The following is an 18,874-nucleotide window of genomic DNA, read 5'->3' on the forward strand; positions in this document are numbered from 1 at the left end:
GCAAGTAATGAATCATGGAAATTTACATCAAGAACTGGGGATGTACTGTATGGTGACTAACATAATATAATAAAAACCTGTTATTTAAAAAAATAAAATATATGTAGAAAATAAAAATCCAAATATAAAAAAAAAATTTTTGGAACTGTAATCTGGTGATAGGTATTAAGGAGGTCACGTGCCGTGATGAGCACTGGGTGTTATATGCAACTAATTAATACTGGAACACTACATCAAAAACTAATGATGTACAATGTGTTGGCTAATTGAACATAAAAATAAAAATAAATGATTGGATAGAATTCAAATGAAAACTCATCCTGCCACGTAATGGTTACAAATTACAAAGCAATAGTAATAAAATAATGTGGGATTCCTTCAAGAAAAGCCAAATACACCAATGATGGAAAAGAAATGCAGCCATGTATGCATGATACTTGGTATATACTAAAACTGACAACTCAAATTAGTGGGAAAAAAGATCAATAACATATCTCCATATGCAGAAAAAAAGTTATTCAACACTATATAAATACTTAGTAACCTCCACCACCAACAAAAAAATTCAGACCATGCCCTGGAACCTGGCACTGATGGGCCCCATGCTGCTGGCAGTACCCACACTGCATGGATCATGGGGAGGTCTAGGAGACACCATGACAGTGCCCAAGGTAGTGCTGAGGAGTTAGGGGACGCAAAATAGAGGGTATTTATAAAAATAGCAACACACTATTTTGTATTTTCAAACTGTGAACAAAGCAATACGTACTCACTTAATATCACTCCCTACTCTTGAAAATATCAACCACAAACAGATCTAAATACATCAGCATGAAAGATAATGCACTAAGTTTTACAAAAAATTAAAACAACAAAAACAAATAAACAAAAGCACCTTTGCAGTCTTTTGGAATGTTCCCTAAATAAGATCCACAGAAAAAAGCTATTCATAGAAAACTAGTTCGACTTATCAAATTAAAAGATGTCCATTGAATAATGGACACCAGACACTATAATTGAGAGTTTTATAACAGACGAGAGGAGATACTAGAAAAATCTAACCAACAAAGGACTCTAATACTGAAAATATGCACGGAGATTTTGCGAATATGCAAGAAAAACAAAAATTAATAGAAAAAGCAGGTAAAGGATGTCAACATGTAATTCACGTCATAAAAATCACAAATGGCAAAACAGTATATGAACACTGCTCACTTACTGTGAGAAAATTAAATTTAAAATAATAACATATGCGCACCACGGTGGTTCAGTTGGTTAAGCATCTGCCTTCGGCTCAGGTCATGACCCCAGGGTCCTGGGATCCAGTCCACATTGGGCTCCCTGCTCAGAGGGAAGTCTGCTTCTCCCTCTCTCTCTCTCCCCTTTCCCCCTCGTCATGTCCTCTCTCTGTCAAATAAATTTAAAAAATCTTTTAAAATATAATAATAATAATACCTACTATTTTACCTCCTTACAGTATTTTTTAAAGAGATAACATCAAATGGTGTAAGAAATGTGAAAAAAAGAAACTAGGAATTTCTAGTGAGATTTTATAAAAATTTTGGAGAGGTTTGGTAATTTCTAGTGAAATTAAATATTTTTATATGCTTTGATTGAATAAAAAGTCCTCCACATATACCTATTAAGTCTACAAGGAGAAGTGTACAAGGATATTGACAGCAACAGTATTTTTGGTAACAATTAATTATGGGTCACTGGTGCTAAGACTACTTACAGAAAGAGGAAAAATGCACATTATGGGAACTGAACAACACTCAAAAAAGAATGACATCGACTTGCATGGAGCAACATGGATGGATATTTAAAAATTAGTATTAAGTGTAAACAAAGAATAACATCAGATTTATAAACCAGTGACATCTGTACAACTTCAATTTCGAACCTTTTCTACCATAAACAAACACATAATTAATAAGCACACTTAATGGTTTCCTATTATAAATTCATCTCCAAATCCTAAGCCCCCCCCAAGAAATGAGTAGTTAAGATTAATTAGAAAGATGTATTTTAAGAACACCAGAATTTTCACTTCCCTGAAGAAAGAAGAAATAGGAGCGATGTTGAGATATACAGAAGAAAGGTAGAAAGTGAGTAAAAGGCGGCCTTGGAAGAGACTGATGGTGATGGCACAGCACAGGGAACATAGTTGACGGCATTGGAATAGATTTGTATGCTGACAGACAGTTGCTACATCTGTGGTGAGCAAGTATAATCATAGACCTGTCAAATCACTACGTTGTACACCAGAAACTAACATTAACAGTGTATATCAACTACATATAATAATACCATGAATGAAAACAAATAAATAAAAAAGAAACTGATCATGCGTGCTCTCATTATTGGAGAGGTAAGAATAATTCACATGAAGTTCAAAATGAAATTTTTTAAAAGGAACAAATTATGATTCCTATTACATAGTTGTATATACAATCCATTTAAAACATCTTTCACTCCAAAAAATTTTCTATGAGAATTTCTCTCTACAAACACATTGCATTTTCACAGGAATACTTTTTGAAGGTTCTCTTGCATTATTATCATTATAATGCAGTGATAAGAGCCATGATGAGGTAACATTCAAGAGCATGGTTTGGGAGGGCTTATCGAACAATTATGTGCAGGAAGTCTATGAGAACTTCTGAGTGAGCATATTGGACCCATGCAAGGCACTGAGTGTGCATGTGCACAGGAGTGTGAACATGGATAGATGGATGTAACATGCCCACACCCAGGAGACTGACTGCGTACAAAACACTCAGTCAATGTAGGACTGCATTAACAGAGCTTCTTACCTTAGAAAGAAAGTCATTTTCTTCTCACAACTGCCTGCCTGTCTGTCCCAGGAGGGCATTAGGCTCAAGGAGGAGGGATGAAGTTCCCAGAGGGCATAGTCCCTGAGGTTCTGGAGTTATAACTATACCAAATACTTCAAGAGCTAACCAGAACTCCAATAGCAGTGGGGCCAGACGCCCTGCTCACATCATCTGTAGGTGAGTCTGGTTAGAGGGTGCCTGAGAGGCAGCTATACCAAGATTAGTCGGAACACGGGGTAGACATTCCTCTTAGGGCCAGATCTTGCTCTGTTCCATTCCCGAGTCAGTATGGCTAAAGTAGTCCGAACGTGGGGTAGTAGAGACTGCATCCTGTCTCAGGTCAGGCACATGTAACAACCTGTGCTCTGATACCTTGCCTTTTGCCCTCCTCTTGCCTTTTCTGATCTTTTATAGGGAGGTGTCAGAGATACAGAGGAGCAGAAACTTGTCCACAGATTACTGAGCAGAGGGGGTTGGGGAAGTGCATCATCTGGAGCTCACGTCAGAAAATTTGAGGGCTTCATCTGTGAATATGAACATTTAGGAGCTTTAAGGCAAAGAATCTGCCCACAAATGCTTGCATCATGGCATAGGAAAATTCCTATTTATCTATACAACTTCACAGTAGGACAGACCACAGTTGGAGGGTCCCCAAGACTCAGAGGGTAGTTCCTCAGATTTCAACCAAATGAAGAATTTCTAAAAGCTACTGCTGCCAAAAGCAGAAAATTATGCACAGATCATAGAGGTATGTGTCACTGGTTGGTTCAGACCAATGATGCTGAAACGATACTTGGGAGAGATGTTTCACAATTGTCTGTACTTATGGAGTTAGGTGGTCCTTAACAACCCCTCCTCTTCTTCAAACAGGGATTCCACAGTGCTATGCTGGGGGCCTGTCCCACAGCCTGGGAGAAAGCTTGTCCAGCACGGTCTCTGCTTTTGTCACTGCCCTTCAATTTCACTGGCTTCTACATCCAGTACCCACCTGGAACCAGTAGACATTAGCTCTAGTCCTTAGGTCTAGTACTGTCATTGGTTACCTCTGACTGCAATCCAAGAGTGAGAGGAGAGTGGAGGAAGGACATATGTGATTTCAGATACTCTACTTCTAGGGCTGAGTAGGTTGTTCAATGCTTGTTGAATAAATTATGGATTGAAAAGAATGTAGGAACACCCAGATAAATTGGTAGGAAGGAGGAGTCAGTGAGTGGAAAGAAGACATAAAAAATTCTCCTATGTTGTCTTCAGAAATTTCATCCTAGTGCTAGAAATAATTATCCCAAACATCTTTGGGAGACAAAGAGAACATCCTTCTTCCTGTATGGATACTCGATGAACAATCAAGTCTGAATTGTCAATTCTTCTATTTGGCTGTACCCCCCAAAGTTCATTTCAAGATTTTCCCTATTCCATGCAACGAATTCATAGTTTTTCCCAGGAATACTCTGAAATGCCTGAAGAAGAGAAGATTCTTAGACATCGTGAGATTTGGGGCTCTGACTTGTAAAAATTAAATGTCAGAATTTTGCAGAGAGTAGGATCAGAGGGTGCAATGAGCAAGATCAAAAGACAAAACGTAAATGATGAAAGTGGAGATTAGAGGGAGTATTTCAAATCTAGGAGCATGTGGTTGTACATGCTGAGGGCCACTGTGGCAAGGTCTGGGCTAAGCAGATGATATCTCAGACATTCAAGTGAATGTATCCAACAAGAAAAATTGAAAGAAAGGAAGAGTTTAATGAACATAGTGCCCAAGACAAGAGAAGGTCCTCTGGTCACCAACCCAAGACTGGATGTTATTTTTCTATGGGTTTTTATCTTCATGGCTTCCAGCACATTCAGCATCTCCCAGGCCTTGTGAGCCACTCCACAAAAGCAAAGCATAATCGCTAGACAAGAGGACCTGGATCATTATATCGAAGACAGAAAGGGAAATAAAAAGGGGATGAAAGGACATAGAGGTGGACTTTATCACTCTCTCACACTATTGAAATGAGTATAATCAACGGTCAATTTGTCAAGGACATGTATGGCTCCCATATATCTATGTGCATTTGCACATTCTACTTACAGGTTTTTCCTTTCCTGAAGTTAAGAATCCTACATGTATGAAGATGTATTGACAATTATTTGGCAGGATCCCTACCCACCAAATTAAAGTGACATTTTAGACAAATGAAAATGAACTAACGTTAAAGCCAGGGTACAATATTTTTAACCTGTGATTAAAGCCAACTATAGCTGAAAACTCAGAACAGGGGAGCATGGAGAACTAGGAACATGTACCTGAGTTCTTACTTTGTGCCACACTCTGCTACTCATTTCTGCATGTTGTTATAGTTAAATTATCATGTGTTAGTCAAGGTGGTCATTAAAGAACAAAATACAAATGGGAAGAACCTTGTAAGTACAAATACAGAGACTCACCGGTCACAAAATTTTCCCATTCTCTTTAGTTGCTACAAAGACATAACAATTCTCTTAAAAATAGAACTTGAACAAATAAAAAACGTATCAATGAACCACATCATCTCACTCCTCTATACTGCTTAGTGATAGGACTTTCTGAGCCGGATGGCACAAGGGATAAACACATGAATTCACATGGCTCTAGAGGACCTGTTAGGACTAATGGGTTTCACCCAAGGGAAGCAAATTCTTCTAAATTCATGTGTCTTGAGTCAGTAGCTAAGTTTTACCTTAATTTTACAGACCACTAAAAGAAAACCGTAGAAATATAGGACAAAAGATGACAACAAACCAAAATGGCAACTTCTCCACTGACGTTTCAGACTTCCTCCTGAATTGTTTTGCCAGGTCCCCCAGCTGGCAGCTTTCTATCTCCCTGCCCCTCAGCCTCCTCTTCCTCCTGGCCATGGGGGCCAATGGTATTCTTCTGATCACCATCTGGACGGAGGCCTCTCTGCATGAGCCCATGTACTACCTGCTCAGCATTCTCTCCCTGTTGGACATCGTGCTCTGCCTCACTGTTATCCCCAAGGTCCTGGCCATCTTTTGGTTCGACCTCAAGTCCATCGGCTTCTATGCCTGCTTCCTTCAGATGTACATCATGAACTGCTTCCTTGCCATGGAGTCCTGCACATTCATGGTCATGGCCTTTGACCGCTATGTGGCCATTTGCCACCCGCTGAGGTACCCATCCATCATCACGGACCAATTTGTGGCCAAGGCCGCCATTTTTATTTTGGCCAGGAATGTTATTTCTACAGTGCCTATCCCCATTCTATCCTCACGACTCCATTATTGTGGAAGAAATGTCATTGAGAACTGCATCTGTGCCAATATGTCTGTCTCCAGCCTTTCCTGTGAGGATGTCACCATCAATCGCCTCTACCAGTTTGCTGGAGGCTGGACACTGCTAGGATCCGATCTGATCCTCATCTTCCTCTCCTACAGCCTCATCCTTCAAGCTGTGCTGAGACTCAAGGCAGAGGGTGCCATGGCCAAGGCCCTGAGCACATGTGGTTCTCACTTCATCCTAATCCTCTTCTTCAGCACCATCCTTCTGGTTTTTGTGCTCACTCATGTGGTGAAGAAGAAGGTCTCCCCTGATGTGCCAGTCTTGCTCAATGTCCTCCACCATGTCATCCCTGCAGCCCTCAACCCCATTGTCTATGGAGTGCGAACTCAGGAGATCAAGCAAGGAATCGGGAGATTGCTGGACAGAGCGTGGTACTGAGGACAAGTGGGTATCTGCAGTCCTAATATAGGATGATTTTTGTGTCAAAAATGGGTGAATGGTCTGAAATTCATTTCTATGAGATACAATCTCAAACTAAGTAAATTGGATATTGTTCTTCTTTAATAAAATGTGTCATTTTAGGTGTCTCTTTCTCTCACTTCTCCTTTAACAATATCCTTAACCTCTTTTGCTTTCCCATATTAATATATCCAATTGGACAAAATACTGGCATTCCATCAAGCAGGATCTAAAGTGAGAAGTTTATGTTCCTAAATATACAGTTGCTTATATGTCATGTCTTTACATTAGTGAATATAAAATTGGATATTTTGGGGTAGAGCTGTATCATATGTACCACATTCTTATTCTTATTTCCCCCAAAGGGAACATATTGGAGATAAATAAGGGAAAATTTTCAGTCCTGAATGATGGAAGGTTGTTACTGGTTTATAACTGGGTCTGCAATTGGGTGGTCATTAGGAAATGTGCACAGCAAGAGAAATGGGGTTTTGCATGTATTTCTCATTTGTGCAAAACTTAGCAATGGGTTTGATTACATTCAAGAGACTCCTAAATTCTCCTTCCCAATGGGTTTGAGGTTTGGTCATTTATCTTTGGATGCAGGCTGTCACACTTTCTGGTATGCACATACGCTCTGCTAATGAGCTTAAGATTGTTAAAGGATTATATTCTATGATCCAGTAATAATAATTGAAAACACTGAAACGTAATATCTAAACATTGCTTTCATATTGATTAGACTGTCTCTTAGCACACTTTCTCCTGGGAATTCTTTTAGCTATTTAGAAACAAAAGTAGAATATAGTTGCTGTTAGGAGTTCAAATGAGAATAAGGAAGGAACAAGGTACCTACAGGCAGTAAGGTCCCTGGCAATATAAGAAAGCACTGTATAGAGAGTTAAAGGTCTGAATTGTGAGACTTGCACAACAACCACAAAAAGGTATTCTTCTTGGAAAAGAGCTGAAGCCAAATTCTTTCACTGTGGCTGTAATTTTTCTCTTTTCTATGTTTTCCACATGCAGAAAAGGAAGGCAGTGTTTTAGAGTATGAATCATAATGTCTTTCTCCTAAAATGCTACATTATGAGTGCTTATGTCCTAGACACCAATGTGTGAAGAGTACAATAAGAGAATGCTCATTGTTTGGCTTCTTACAGCTCATAACCCCCAAATCTTGCAGGAGCAGATTTGAAATAGAGCCATGTATAAACCTTGGCAGTCAAAGAACCTAAGGAAAGATGTAAATAGAAAATTTACTCATGATAAGGCAGGAATATTAGTGCTAGGGGAAGCACTAGATGTTAGTGTCAAAAGTTTCTCAACAGGGGCGCCTGGGTGGCACGAAGGTTAAGCGTCTGCCTTCGGCTCAGGGCGTGATCCCGGTGATCTGGGATCGAGCCCCACATCAGGCTATTCTGCTGTGAGCCTGCTTCTTCCTCTGCCACTCGCCCTGCTTGTGTTCCCTCTCTCACTGGCTGTCTCTATCTCTGTCAAATAAAAAAAATCTTTTAAAAAAAAACTTTAAAAGTTTCTCAACATGAAGATGATAATAATCATACTTTGTAAATCTTTAAACTTTTATTAACACTACATGTACATATGAATATTTTAAGTTACATTTTGTGCTCTATTATTTTAATAAAATATATTTTATGTGGAATGTTTAATAGTGAAAGTGTTATAATTAGTAAAGCATAAGAGTAGGAAATCAGTCTCTTCAAACTAAATAGCCATATCCAGAAAATGTTAAAGCTCAGATTTTCTTGGGGAGACTTTTCAGTCTATTCACACATTACCCATATTTCGACCCTTCCTTCAATGACCTGAGAAAGTGAGACAGATATCTGAGACACAACTGACACTGGATACTGGGCCAAGAGAACAAAGCAGAGCACATATGAGAATGGTCATGAGCCTTTAGGCCCACAGTTAACATCATATTATCTGCAAAATATACATTTACACCTAATACAGACAAATCCTTGCTGTGGTGCTAGGGTTGCAGTAGAGAGCAAGATAGGCAAGGTCCATGTTTATAAGTGCAAAGGGTCTGTGCCTGGGTGAGAAAGAGGTCCAAGAAGCAAGGAGAAATATCAATATGTAGGAAGAACATAGCCAAGGAGAAGCCAAGGTCGAGTTCTAAGAAGGTGACCACTTGGCAGAAAGTCAGGACCCAAAGCTAGAATAGGATTTCAAAGCCTAGACAGAATATTGCAATAGGAACTTCACTTTGAGCCAAAGAAGTAACACGATTGTATAAACCGAAGATATTGGGGCTGAAAAACAGCAGGCCCTTCATTAAAAACAGGCACAATCCAGAGGAAATGTATCACAGTGTAATCTAATAGAAATGATAGCTCAATACTAAGCCCTCGCATTCCAAAATATTAATCAAATAATTACGTTATTACTCCAGCATGCCTAGATTAGGTGTCACATGGGGGAAAACTGAGACAATTCACAGAACTGTGAATCTTTCTGCATCTGGTAGAACCCGGGAAAACAGTAGCAATCTAACTCCAGGACTCGGGACACACTGTCCTTTGTCAGAATGTTCCAAACTTTCTGGTTATGAATGAAATATTTGTTTACATTTTCTGTAACAGTATACATCTCTTTACATTTTCTTTCTCAGTAATCATAATCTTGCTCAAATGTTCTGAGTTTCATTTTGTATATATTAACCTTTATTTTATATATATTTACATATACATATTTTGCATATATGAAGTCTCAATTGAAGGTTACTGGCAATGCCCTGTCATTCTAGTGAATGCTTTCATTCTTAAAAAAGATGTACGGCCTATACATGGGCTTTTATAGCAGATTTCACTGTGTGGGGCGGGGAGGAGAATGAAAGGCATAGACATGGAATCTCTTTAAATAAAAAACAGAAAGAAAGAATGCTGAAAACAATGTAGAACTGACTTGATGACTGATGAGACAATGTTACCTAATCTAGTATTTGTGTACTTGGTAATTGAAGGCAGAGATAGAGACAAAGTACGGGAGCAAAATATACTGCCAACGTTTATAAAATATACAGTAATAAAATGCATAGTAAAAAGGGAAGATTATTAAGAAGCGGTGAAATAGAAGCAATGTTTCTATGAATTTGTATTTTACACATGGAATAAAATAATAATAGATTGTGATAATAGAAAGATGCATTTTTTAAACACTACCACATACAACAGGAGAAAATTTCATTAAAAAGCCAAGCTTTTTAACGTCATATGGTCTCTGTTGCAACTTTTCTGACACATAGAGTAAAAGAAGCCATGCGTGGGTATTAATCACATCAACATAGCAAATGTATATGGTTAAATCAGTGGCTCAGGAAGGGGTGGCAATTTTGGCCCCCAGGACACATTTGGCAATGTCTAGAGACATTTTTACTCATTACAACTGTGGGGATAGAGGTGAGTTAGGGAGTATGGTGTTACTGACAACTAGTGACACGGGGGCCAGGTATGTAGTTAAATATCCCACAATATATAGAACAGAATCACACACAGAAGAAAATTGTCTGAACAAACTGTCATTACAAGCTGAGAAACTCTGGTCTAAATAATCCAAATAAAAAGCACCAATAGACATATGGGATTTGGAAAGAGAAAAAAAAAACAACTCTCATCTATATGCTGTTAACAAGAAATTCACTCCCAATATACAAGCACAGGCAGGTCATCAACAAAGAGTGCTGGAATAACTGAACAGCCATCAGTAAAAGATTAAATGAATAGACAGATAAATGAAGACACAGTCCTTGTGCCTTTCACAAAAAAAAAAAAAAAAAATTAACTCAAAATGGATCGTGGATCTCAATGTAAAAGGCAAAATTATAAATGTCCTAGAAAGTAACATACGAGAAAACCTAGATAACCTTGGGTATGATGGTGCCTTTTTAGATACAACAACAAAGACAAAATCCACACAAGAAAGTACTGAGATGAAAACCTCCTGGATGCCTGGTGGCTCAGACAGTTAAGCATCCAACTCTTGATTTCAGTTCAGGTCATGATCTCAGGGTCCTGAGAGAAAGGCTTGGGAGATCTGCAACCTGCATCCACTTTGGCTTCACCTGTCCTGCCTAATAACCTTCTCAACAGAATGCCTTAGCACCATCCAAAACCATATCCATTTCAGCCATGGCCATCCCACAGTGTAGCTCCAGCATGGTGTCCTCCTCAATTCCCAGTCTTCACTACCAGCCACAGTTTCAGCCAGCCACTGAAAGTAACCAAGCACACATGGGCTACACAAAAGATGACCGTGCATAGGACTATTCCTTCAAGTTTAAGAGAAGTCACTGTTCCACCTAATTCATAGAAACAAACACCGGAGTCAAAGAAAACTGGGACACAGAGGAAAAAGCTACAGAAGAAAGAACAAGATAAAACCTCAGAAAAATAACTGATTGAAAGAGAGTAAAGCAGTGTGCCTGATAAGGAGTATAAAGTAATGACCATAAAGTTGCACACAGGCCTTGAGAGAAGAGCGTAAGAACTCAGTGCGACCTTCAACACAGAAATAGAAAATACATTTTAAAAAACCCCAGGTTGAAGAATACAATAGCTGAGGTGAAAAATACATGAGGGAATCAACAGCAGATTAGAGGATGTATAAGAAAGGATCAGCAATTCTGAAGACAAGGTAATGGAAAACACCCAAGCTGAAGAGGAAAAGAAAAAGAAATTTTATTTTTTATTTATGTATCCAGAAACCCAAAAGCTATTAAGAAATTAAAAAAAGAAAGAAAGAAAAAAAGAAGAAAGAAAGAAAGAAAGAAAGAAAGAAAGAAAGAAAGAAAGAGGGCCTAACATAACACTACAAAAAATCATCAATTAGAAAGGAAGAGAGCATGAGACAGAGACAAAAACAAACTAAAACAAACAAACAAACAAAAAATACAAACCAGAGAAGAACCACATAAGCAACAACAAAAAAAATTAACAAAATGGCACTTAGTACATACCTTTCAATAGTTATTTTAAGTGTGATTGGTCTAAATACTACAATTGAAAGAAATAAGGTGACAGAATGGATTAAAAGACAAGACCTACATCTATATGCTGCCTACAAGAGACACACTTCAGACCTAAAGACACATGCAGACTGAAAGTAAAGGACTGAAAAACACTTACCATATAAATGGAAGCCAAGGAAAAGCCAGGGTTGCAATACTCATATCAGATAAAATAGACTTTAAAACAAAGACTGTTAACAAGAGACAAAGAAGAGATTACATAATGATAAAGGGATCAATTCAAGAAGACGATATAACAGTTGTAAATACCTATATACTCAACAACGAAGCACCTAAATACATAAAGCAAATATTAATGAACAAAAGGAGATATTGATTGTGATACAATTATAGTATGCGACTTTAATACCCCACCTAAATCAATGGATAGCAACATGCTTTAACCCACAAAACAAGTGTCAATACATTTAAGAGGACTGAAATAATATAATTGCCAACAAAAATGGTATGAACTTAGAAATCCATCACAAGACAAAACCTGGAAAAAATACACTAACACCTAGAGGTTTACTATGCTACTAAAGAATCAATGAGTTAACTAACAAGTAAGAAATCAAAAAATACATGGAGTCAAATGAAAATGAAACTACAACGGCCAAAAATCTTTGGGACACAATGAAAGCAGTTCTAATAGGGAAATATAGAGCAAAACATGCCTACCTCAAGAAACAGAGCTCAAACAATAAAATTTTACTCCTAAAGGAACTGGAAAAAGAACAAAGAGAGCAGAAGATCAGTACAAAAAAGAAATTAATAAAGATCAGAACAGAAATAAATGACATAGAGAATTTAAAAATCAAAGATCACTGAAATCAAGAGCTCCGTTCTTGAAAAGATAACCAAAGTTGATAAACTTTCAGCCACACTCATCAGGAAAAAAAGAGAAAGTCCCCAAATAAGCAAATCAGAAATGAATGAAAGTGATAACTGACAAAACTGAAATACAAAGTATTATAAGATACTAGTACAAAGAATTACATGTCAACATATTGGACGATGTAGAAAAAAGGAAAATACTACAAAGATCCGATCTTCCAAAACAAAATCAAGAAGTAGAAAATCTGAACAGATTACTACGAATGAAATTGAATTGGTACTCAAAAAACAACCAAAAAATTAAAGTCTGGGACCAGATGAATTCACAGGTGAAGTCTACTAAACACTTTAAGGAGACTTAATATGTATACTTCTCAGACTATTCCAAAAACTAGAAGAGGAAGGAAAGCTCAAAAGTGCACTTAACAAAGCAGGCATTATCCTGATACCAAAACCCCATAAAGACACTACAGAAAAAGAGAACTATAGCCCAATAACACAGGTGCACATAGACATAAGAATCCTCAACAAAATACTAGCAAACCAAATCCAACAATACATTTTAAAAATCACTCAACACAATCAAGTGTGACGTATTCCCAGGATGCAAAGGTAGTTACGTAATCCCAAATCAATCAATACGATACAGCACAACAATTTGAAAAAAGGATAAAAAACACTTGATCATTTCAGTAATGCAGAAAAAGCATTTGATGCAGTGTTTTATCCATTCATGATAAAAACCCTCACAGAGCAGGTTTGCAGGGAACACAACTCAAAATAACAAAGGCCTTATCTGAAATACCCACAGTGAACATCGTACCTAATGGGGACAAACAGAGACTTACCCCTGAGGTCTAGAACAAGACTAGGGTGTCCATCCTTGAGACTTCTTTCAACATAGCAGAGGAAATTCTAGCCTCAGCAATGAAACAAGAAAAAGAAATAAAAGGCACCCAAATTGGTAAGAAAGAAGTAAATTTTTGTTATTTACAGATGACATGATACTATGTACAGATAACCAGAAATACTCCACCAAGAAAACTACAATAACTGATAAGTGAATTCAGTCAAGCGTCAGGATATAAAATTAATGTACAGAAATCGGTTACATTCCTATGCACTAATGATGAAGCAACAGAAAGTGAAATTAAGAAAACAATCCCATTAATAATTGCACCAAAAACAATAAAATATCTAGCAATAAACTGAGCCAAAGAGGTGAAAGACCTGTACTCTAAAAACTATAAAACACTGAGGAAAGAAATTCAAGATGACACAAAGAAATGGTAACAAACCCCATGCTCATGGATTGGAAGAACAAATATTGTAAAAATGTCCATTCTCTCCACAGCAATATATAGATTTAATGCAATCTCTATCAAAATACCAACAGCATTTTTTACAGAGCTAGAACAAACAAACCTAAATTTTATATGGAACAACAAAAGTCCCTGAATAGCCAAATCAACCTTGAAACAGAAAAGCGAACCTGGAGTCCCCACAAATCCGGATTTCAAGTTAACACTACAAAGGTTTAGTGATCAAAACAGTATGGTACTGGCACAAAAAATGGACACATAGAGAACTAGAACAGAATAGAAAACTCAGAAATGAACCTACAAGTATATGGTCATTAATCAACAAAGGAAGAAAGAAAATCCAATGGGAAAACGACAGTCTCTTCAACAAATGATGTTGGGAAAACTGGACAGCAACATTCAGAAGAATGAAACTGGACCACTTTCTTACAGCACACACAAGAATAAGTTTAAAATGGATGAAAGACCTAAATGTGAGACTGAGGGGCCCCTGGGTGGCTCAGTCGGTTAAGTGGCTGCATTTGGCTCAGGTCATGATCCTGGGGTCCTGGGATCAAGCCTCCATCAGGCTCCCTACTCCATGCGGTGTCTGTTTCTCCCTCTCTGTCTTCCCCTCCCCTTGCTTGTGCTCTCTCTCTCTCCTTCAAATAAATAAAATCTTTCCTAAAAATAATGAAAATTAAATAATATAAATATAAATAAATGTGAGACCTAAAACCATAAAAATACTAGACGAGAACATAGGCAGTAACATCTTTGATATCAGCTATGCAAACTCTTTCTTGATAGGTTTCCTGAGTCAAGGGAAACGAATCAAAAATAAACTATTGAGACTTCATCAAAATGAAAAGCTTCTACACAGTGAAGAAAACAATCAACAAAACTCAAAGACAACTTAGGAATGGGAGCAAATATTTGCAAGAGAGATATCAGATGAAGGGTTAGTATCTAAAATATATAAAGAATTTAAAATACTCAACACCCCCAAAAAGAATAATTCGATTAAAAAGTGGGCAGAACACATGAATAGACATTTTTCTGAAAAAGTCATACAGTTGGCCAGCTGACAAATAAAAAGATGATCAACATCTCTGATTATCAGGGAAATAAGAATCAAACTACAACTCTACTGTATTTATTTTTACATCTCTGTATAAATGGACCCACCCAGTTCAAAACCATGTCATTCAAAATCTACCGTACTTAGAAATATATAGCATTAAAGCCTTTATTAGAAATACAAATTTTCAAATCAATGATCAAGTTCTACCATTAAAAGAACTAAAAAACAAAACTAATTTAAACTCCAAATAAGGGGAAGCAATCAATATCAGAACAGAAATCATGAATCAGAAAACAGATTACAACAGAAAAAATCCTTTAAAATATTTTACTTTGAGAAAAGTGATAAAATTTATAAGATGCTTAGATTTACCCAGACAGATTAGGGAAAGACAGAGAGGGTGGACGAGAGGGAGAGAAAATACAAATTATCAGCATCAGGAATGAGCTAGGCGAAACCACAAGAGATCCTATACATATTAAAAAGATAGCCATGGGTATTAAGGAGGGCATGTGACGTGATGAGCACTGGGTGTTATACTGAACTGATGAATCATTGAACATTATATCAAAAACCAAGAATGTACTATACCTTGGCTAATTGAATTTAAATAATTTTTAAAAAGATAGCCATGGATTTATTATGCCTAACTCTATTTCAATGAATTTTTCAATTGAGATGAAATAAACACATTCTTTGAAATGCAACTACCAAAGCTCACTAGAGAAGAAATAACCACCTGAATAGACCTACATCTATTAAAGAATCCATTGAGAGATGAATGGATAAAGAAGATGTGGTATATATATATATATATATATACACACACACACACACAATGGAATATTACACAGCCATCAAAAAAGTGAAATCTTATCATTTGCAATGACGTGGATGCAACTATGGGTATTATGCTACACGAAATAAGTCAATCAGAGAAAGACAATTATCATATGATCTAACTGATATGCAGAATTTTAGAAACAAGGCAGAGGATCATAGGGGAAGAGAGGAAAAAATGAAACAAGACGAAACAAGAGAGGGAGGTGGGGGTATGGGTGGCTGGGTGATGGACACTGGGGAGGGTATGTGCTGTGGTGAGCACTGGGTGTTGTGTAAGACTGATGAATCACAGATCTCTACTCCTGAAACAAATAATACATTTTATGTTAATTTCAAAATTTTTAAAAATTCATTAATACTTAAAAACCTTTTCAAAAAAAACCAAAAAAATAAATATAACAAGAACAACAACAACAAAACTCTAGGCCTACCAACTTCACTAGTAAATTCAAAGAAGTATCTAAGGAGAAAGAAAGAAATACTACTCCACACAGAGTTTTCCACAGAAGTAAACGGGAGGAAATACTTCCCCACTCATATAATGAGGCCAACTTTCTCCTATACCAACACCAGACAAACACATTTTATGAAAACTCGATGAAGAGATACCCTTCAAAGACAGATCCAAGAAATTAAACAAAATGTCAGCAAATTAAATTGAACAATACACAGAGAGTTTGCTACATCAAAGTGGGTAAGATCCAGTTTAGTTTAATGCAAGGTTGGTTTAACATCCAAAGAACAATTAGTCTCATTCATCACACTAACAAACAAACAATCAAAAGCCCATGTGATCACCTCAGTATACATAGAATAAGAATCTGACAAAATGCAGCCTGCCCCTCCCCCAAACGCTGAGTGTGCTAACAATGTCAGAGACCTTTCTGGATCTCAGAATATAGCACAAAGGCACATGAACCTTTGAAGTCAGAACTGGTTTGCTCCCTACCACTTAGACCAGCAGAGGATAAGCAATATAGAAAACTGGGTGAGGAGGAGAGACTTTAGTTGCTCCTGTATTTCTCCCGTGCTTTCCCTTGAGAGCATCTTTACCAACCCTGAAGCTACTGAGTAGGAAAAAGAACTGCAGAGCACTCGTCATGGCCAGGTACTTGTAAGTACTGAGAAGGCCCCTTTTTGTCCCAGCTGGGATCCATGCAATCTCACTAATTTCACTGAGTAATTCCTGGACAAGAGTAATGCTGGAGCTCGGATAATGGCAGGTTGCCTTGAGGGGCTGGTGAGTGTAGGGTGTAGGAAACAAGAAATAATAAAGCCCAGATAGTAATAAACTTTCTCTGAGGTGATGATCACAAAACTTACCTGGAGGATTTGAAGCCTAGAACTTACCCTTTCTCCTTTCCCTTCCCCCACAAATATTTTATATAGCAGCTACTAATTGTCCTAGGCACATATGCATACAGGATATAAAATAAGAAAATACTAACACTATGGAAAAAAGGGCAGTGAACTGAACAACCATATCACAACAATCAGAATTAATGGGCTAGAAAAAATAACAACTAAGGGTAAATTAATAATGCTTAGTATGTAAGCCAAACTAAGTATTTATTAGATAAACAAAAGCATTAATGTCTTCAGAGACTTCAAAAAGGGTATTGGAAATATCAAGTTGGACGTTCAGTTATAAAAAGGAACTAGTTGTTCTAAGAAATAAATGGTTTCTATAAAGCATCAGTGGATGAGCTGAATAGCTGAATAAATGCAGCTAAGTAGCATATGAATGAGCTGGATCAGGCCACGGAGATTCGTAGTCCTATTAGATAATTTTCAGAAGATACAGAAAGAAGGAGGAAGAAATGGATAGGAGATCATGTGTAAGTATGCCACAATCTAAAGTTAGTCCAATAAGAGTCACATAGGGAAATAAATAACTACATAGAATGGGAATATACTTGAAGAAAGTGAAATGAAGACTACTCATAAATTTAAAAATCATTTAAGACTTTGGATTGAAATGTGTTCAAGAGAGACACACTATTTCTTGAAAATAAAGGCTCCCAGATATAATAGTATCAGAGGAAAACAGTCTATTCTGTAGACTTCGGTGGATTCCTACACAAACTCTGAGATTCTGATATTTGCTCTGGGTATTTTGAGGAGCTGACATTGAAAATATAAGGTTGGAGTAAAAACAAAAGTAAATCCCAGTAGCAATTTCAGTATAAAAGCCAAACACCATGAAGGATAAAAATTAGCAATATGTCTGGAGATCTTATGATGGCCACACATTCATTTAAACTCCTCTCATAAAAAATCCAAGTCTAGTGTCTCTCCTGCTGAATCTGTGGTGATAGCAGAGACTCACCTCTTACCAACAGAATATGGCACAAGTGATGCTGATTATAAAATATATATAGAAAATAAAAATCCAAATATTAAAAAAAATTTTAAATGTTTGGAACTGTAACCTGGTGATAAGTATTAAGGAGGGAACGTGTTGTGATGAGCACTGGATATTATATGCAACTAATTAATCCAGGAACACTACATCAAAAACTAATGATGTACAATGTGTTGGCTAATTGAACATAAAAATAAAAATAAATGTTTGGATAGAATTCAAATGAAAACTCATCCTGCCACGTAATGGTTACAAATTACAAAGCAATAGGAATAAAATAATGTGGGATTGCTTTAAGGAAAACCAATACACCAGTGATGGAACAGAAATACAGCCATGTACGCATGATACTTGGTACATAATAAAGCTGACAACTCAAATTAGTGGGAAAAAGGATCAATAACATATCTCCATATGCAGAAAAAAAGTTATTCAACACTATAAAAATACTTAGTAACCTCCACCACCAACAAAAAAATTCAGACCATGCCCTAGAACCTGGCACTGATGGGCCCCATGCTGCTGGCAGTACCCACACTGCGTGGATCATGGGGAGGTCTAGGAGACACCATGACAGTGCCCAAGGTAGTGCTGAGGAGTTAGGGGACGCAAAATAGAGGGTATTTATAAAAATCGCAACACACTATTTTGTATTTTCAAACTGTGAACAAAGCAATACGTACTCACTTAATATCACTCCCTACTCTTGAAAATATCAACCACAAACAGATCTAAATACATCAGCATGAAAGATAATGCACTAAGTTTTACAAAAAATTAAAACAACAAAAACAAATAAACAAAAGCACCTTTGCAGTCTTTTGGAATGTTCCCTAAATAAGATCCACAGA

General features: G+C 37.2%; 1 protein-coding gene across 1 annotated transcript; it reads left to right on the plus strand.

Moving 5' to 3' along the window:
* Positions 1-5,589: 5,589 nt before the first annotated feature.
* LOC125282499 (olfactory receptor 56A3-like) lies at positions 5,590-6,540 on the plus strand. Its single transcript, XM_048217434.2, has one exon. The coding sequence runs from the start codon at positions 5,590-5,592 to the stop codon at positions 6,538-6,540; it is 951 nt and encodes a 316-aa protein (XP_048073391.2).
* Positions 6,541-18,874: the final 12,334 nt, after the last annotated feature.

The sequence above is a fragment of the Ursus arctos genome, unplaced genomic scaffold (genome assembly GCF_023065955.2).
Source record: "Ursus arctos isolate Adak ecotype North America unplaced genomic scaffold, UrsArc2.0 scaffold_22, whole genome shotgun sequence".
Classification (NCBI taxonomy): Eukaryota; Metazoa; Chordata; class Mammalia; order Carnivora; family Ursidae; genus Ursus; species Ursus arctos.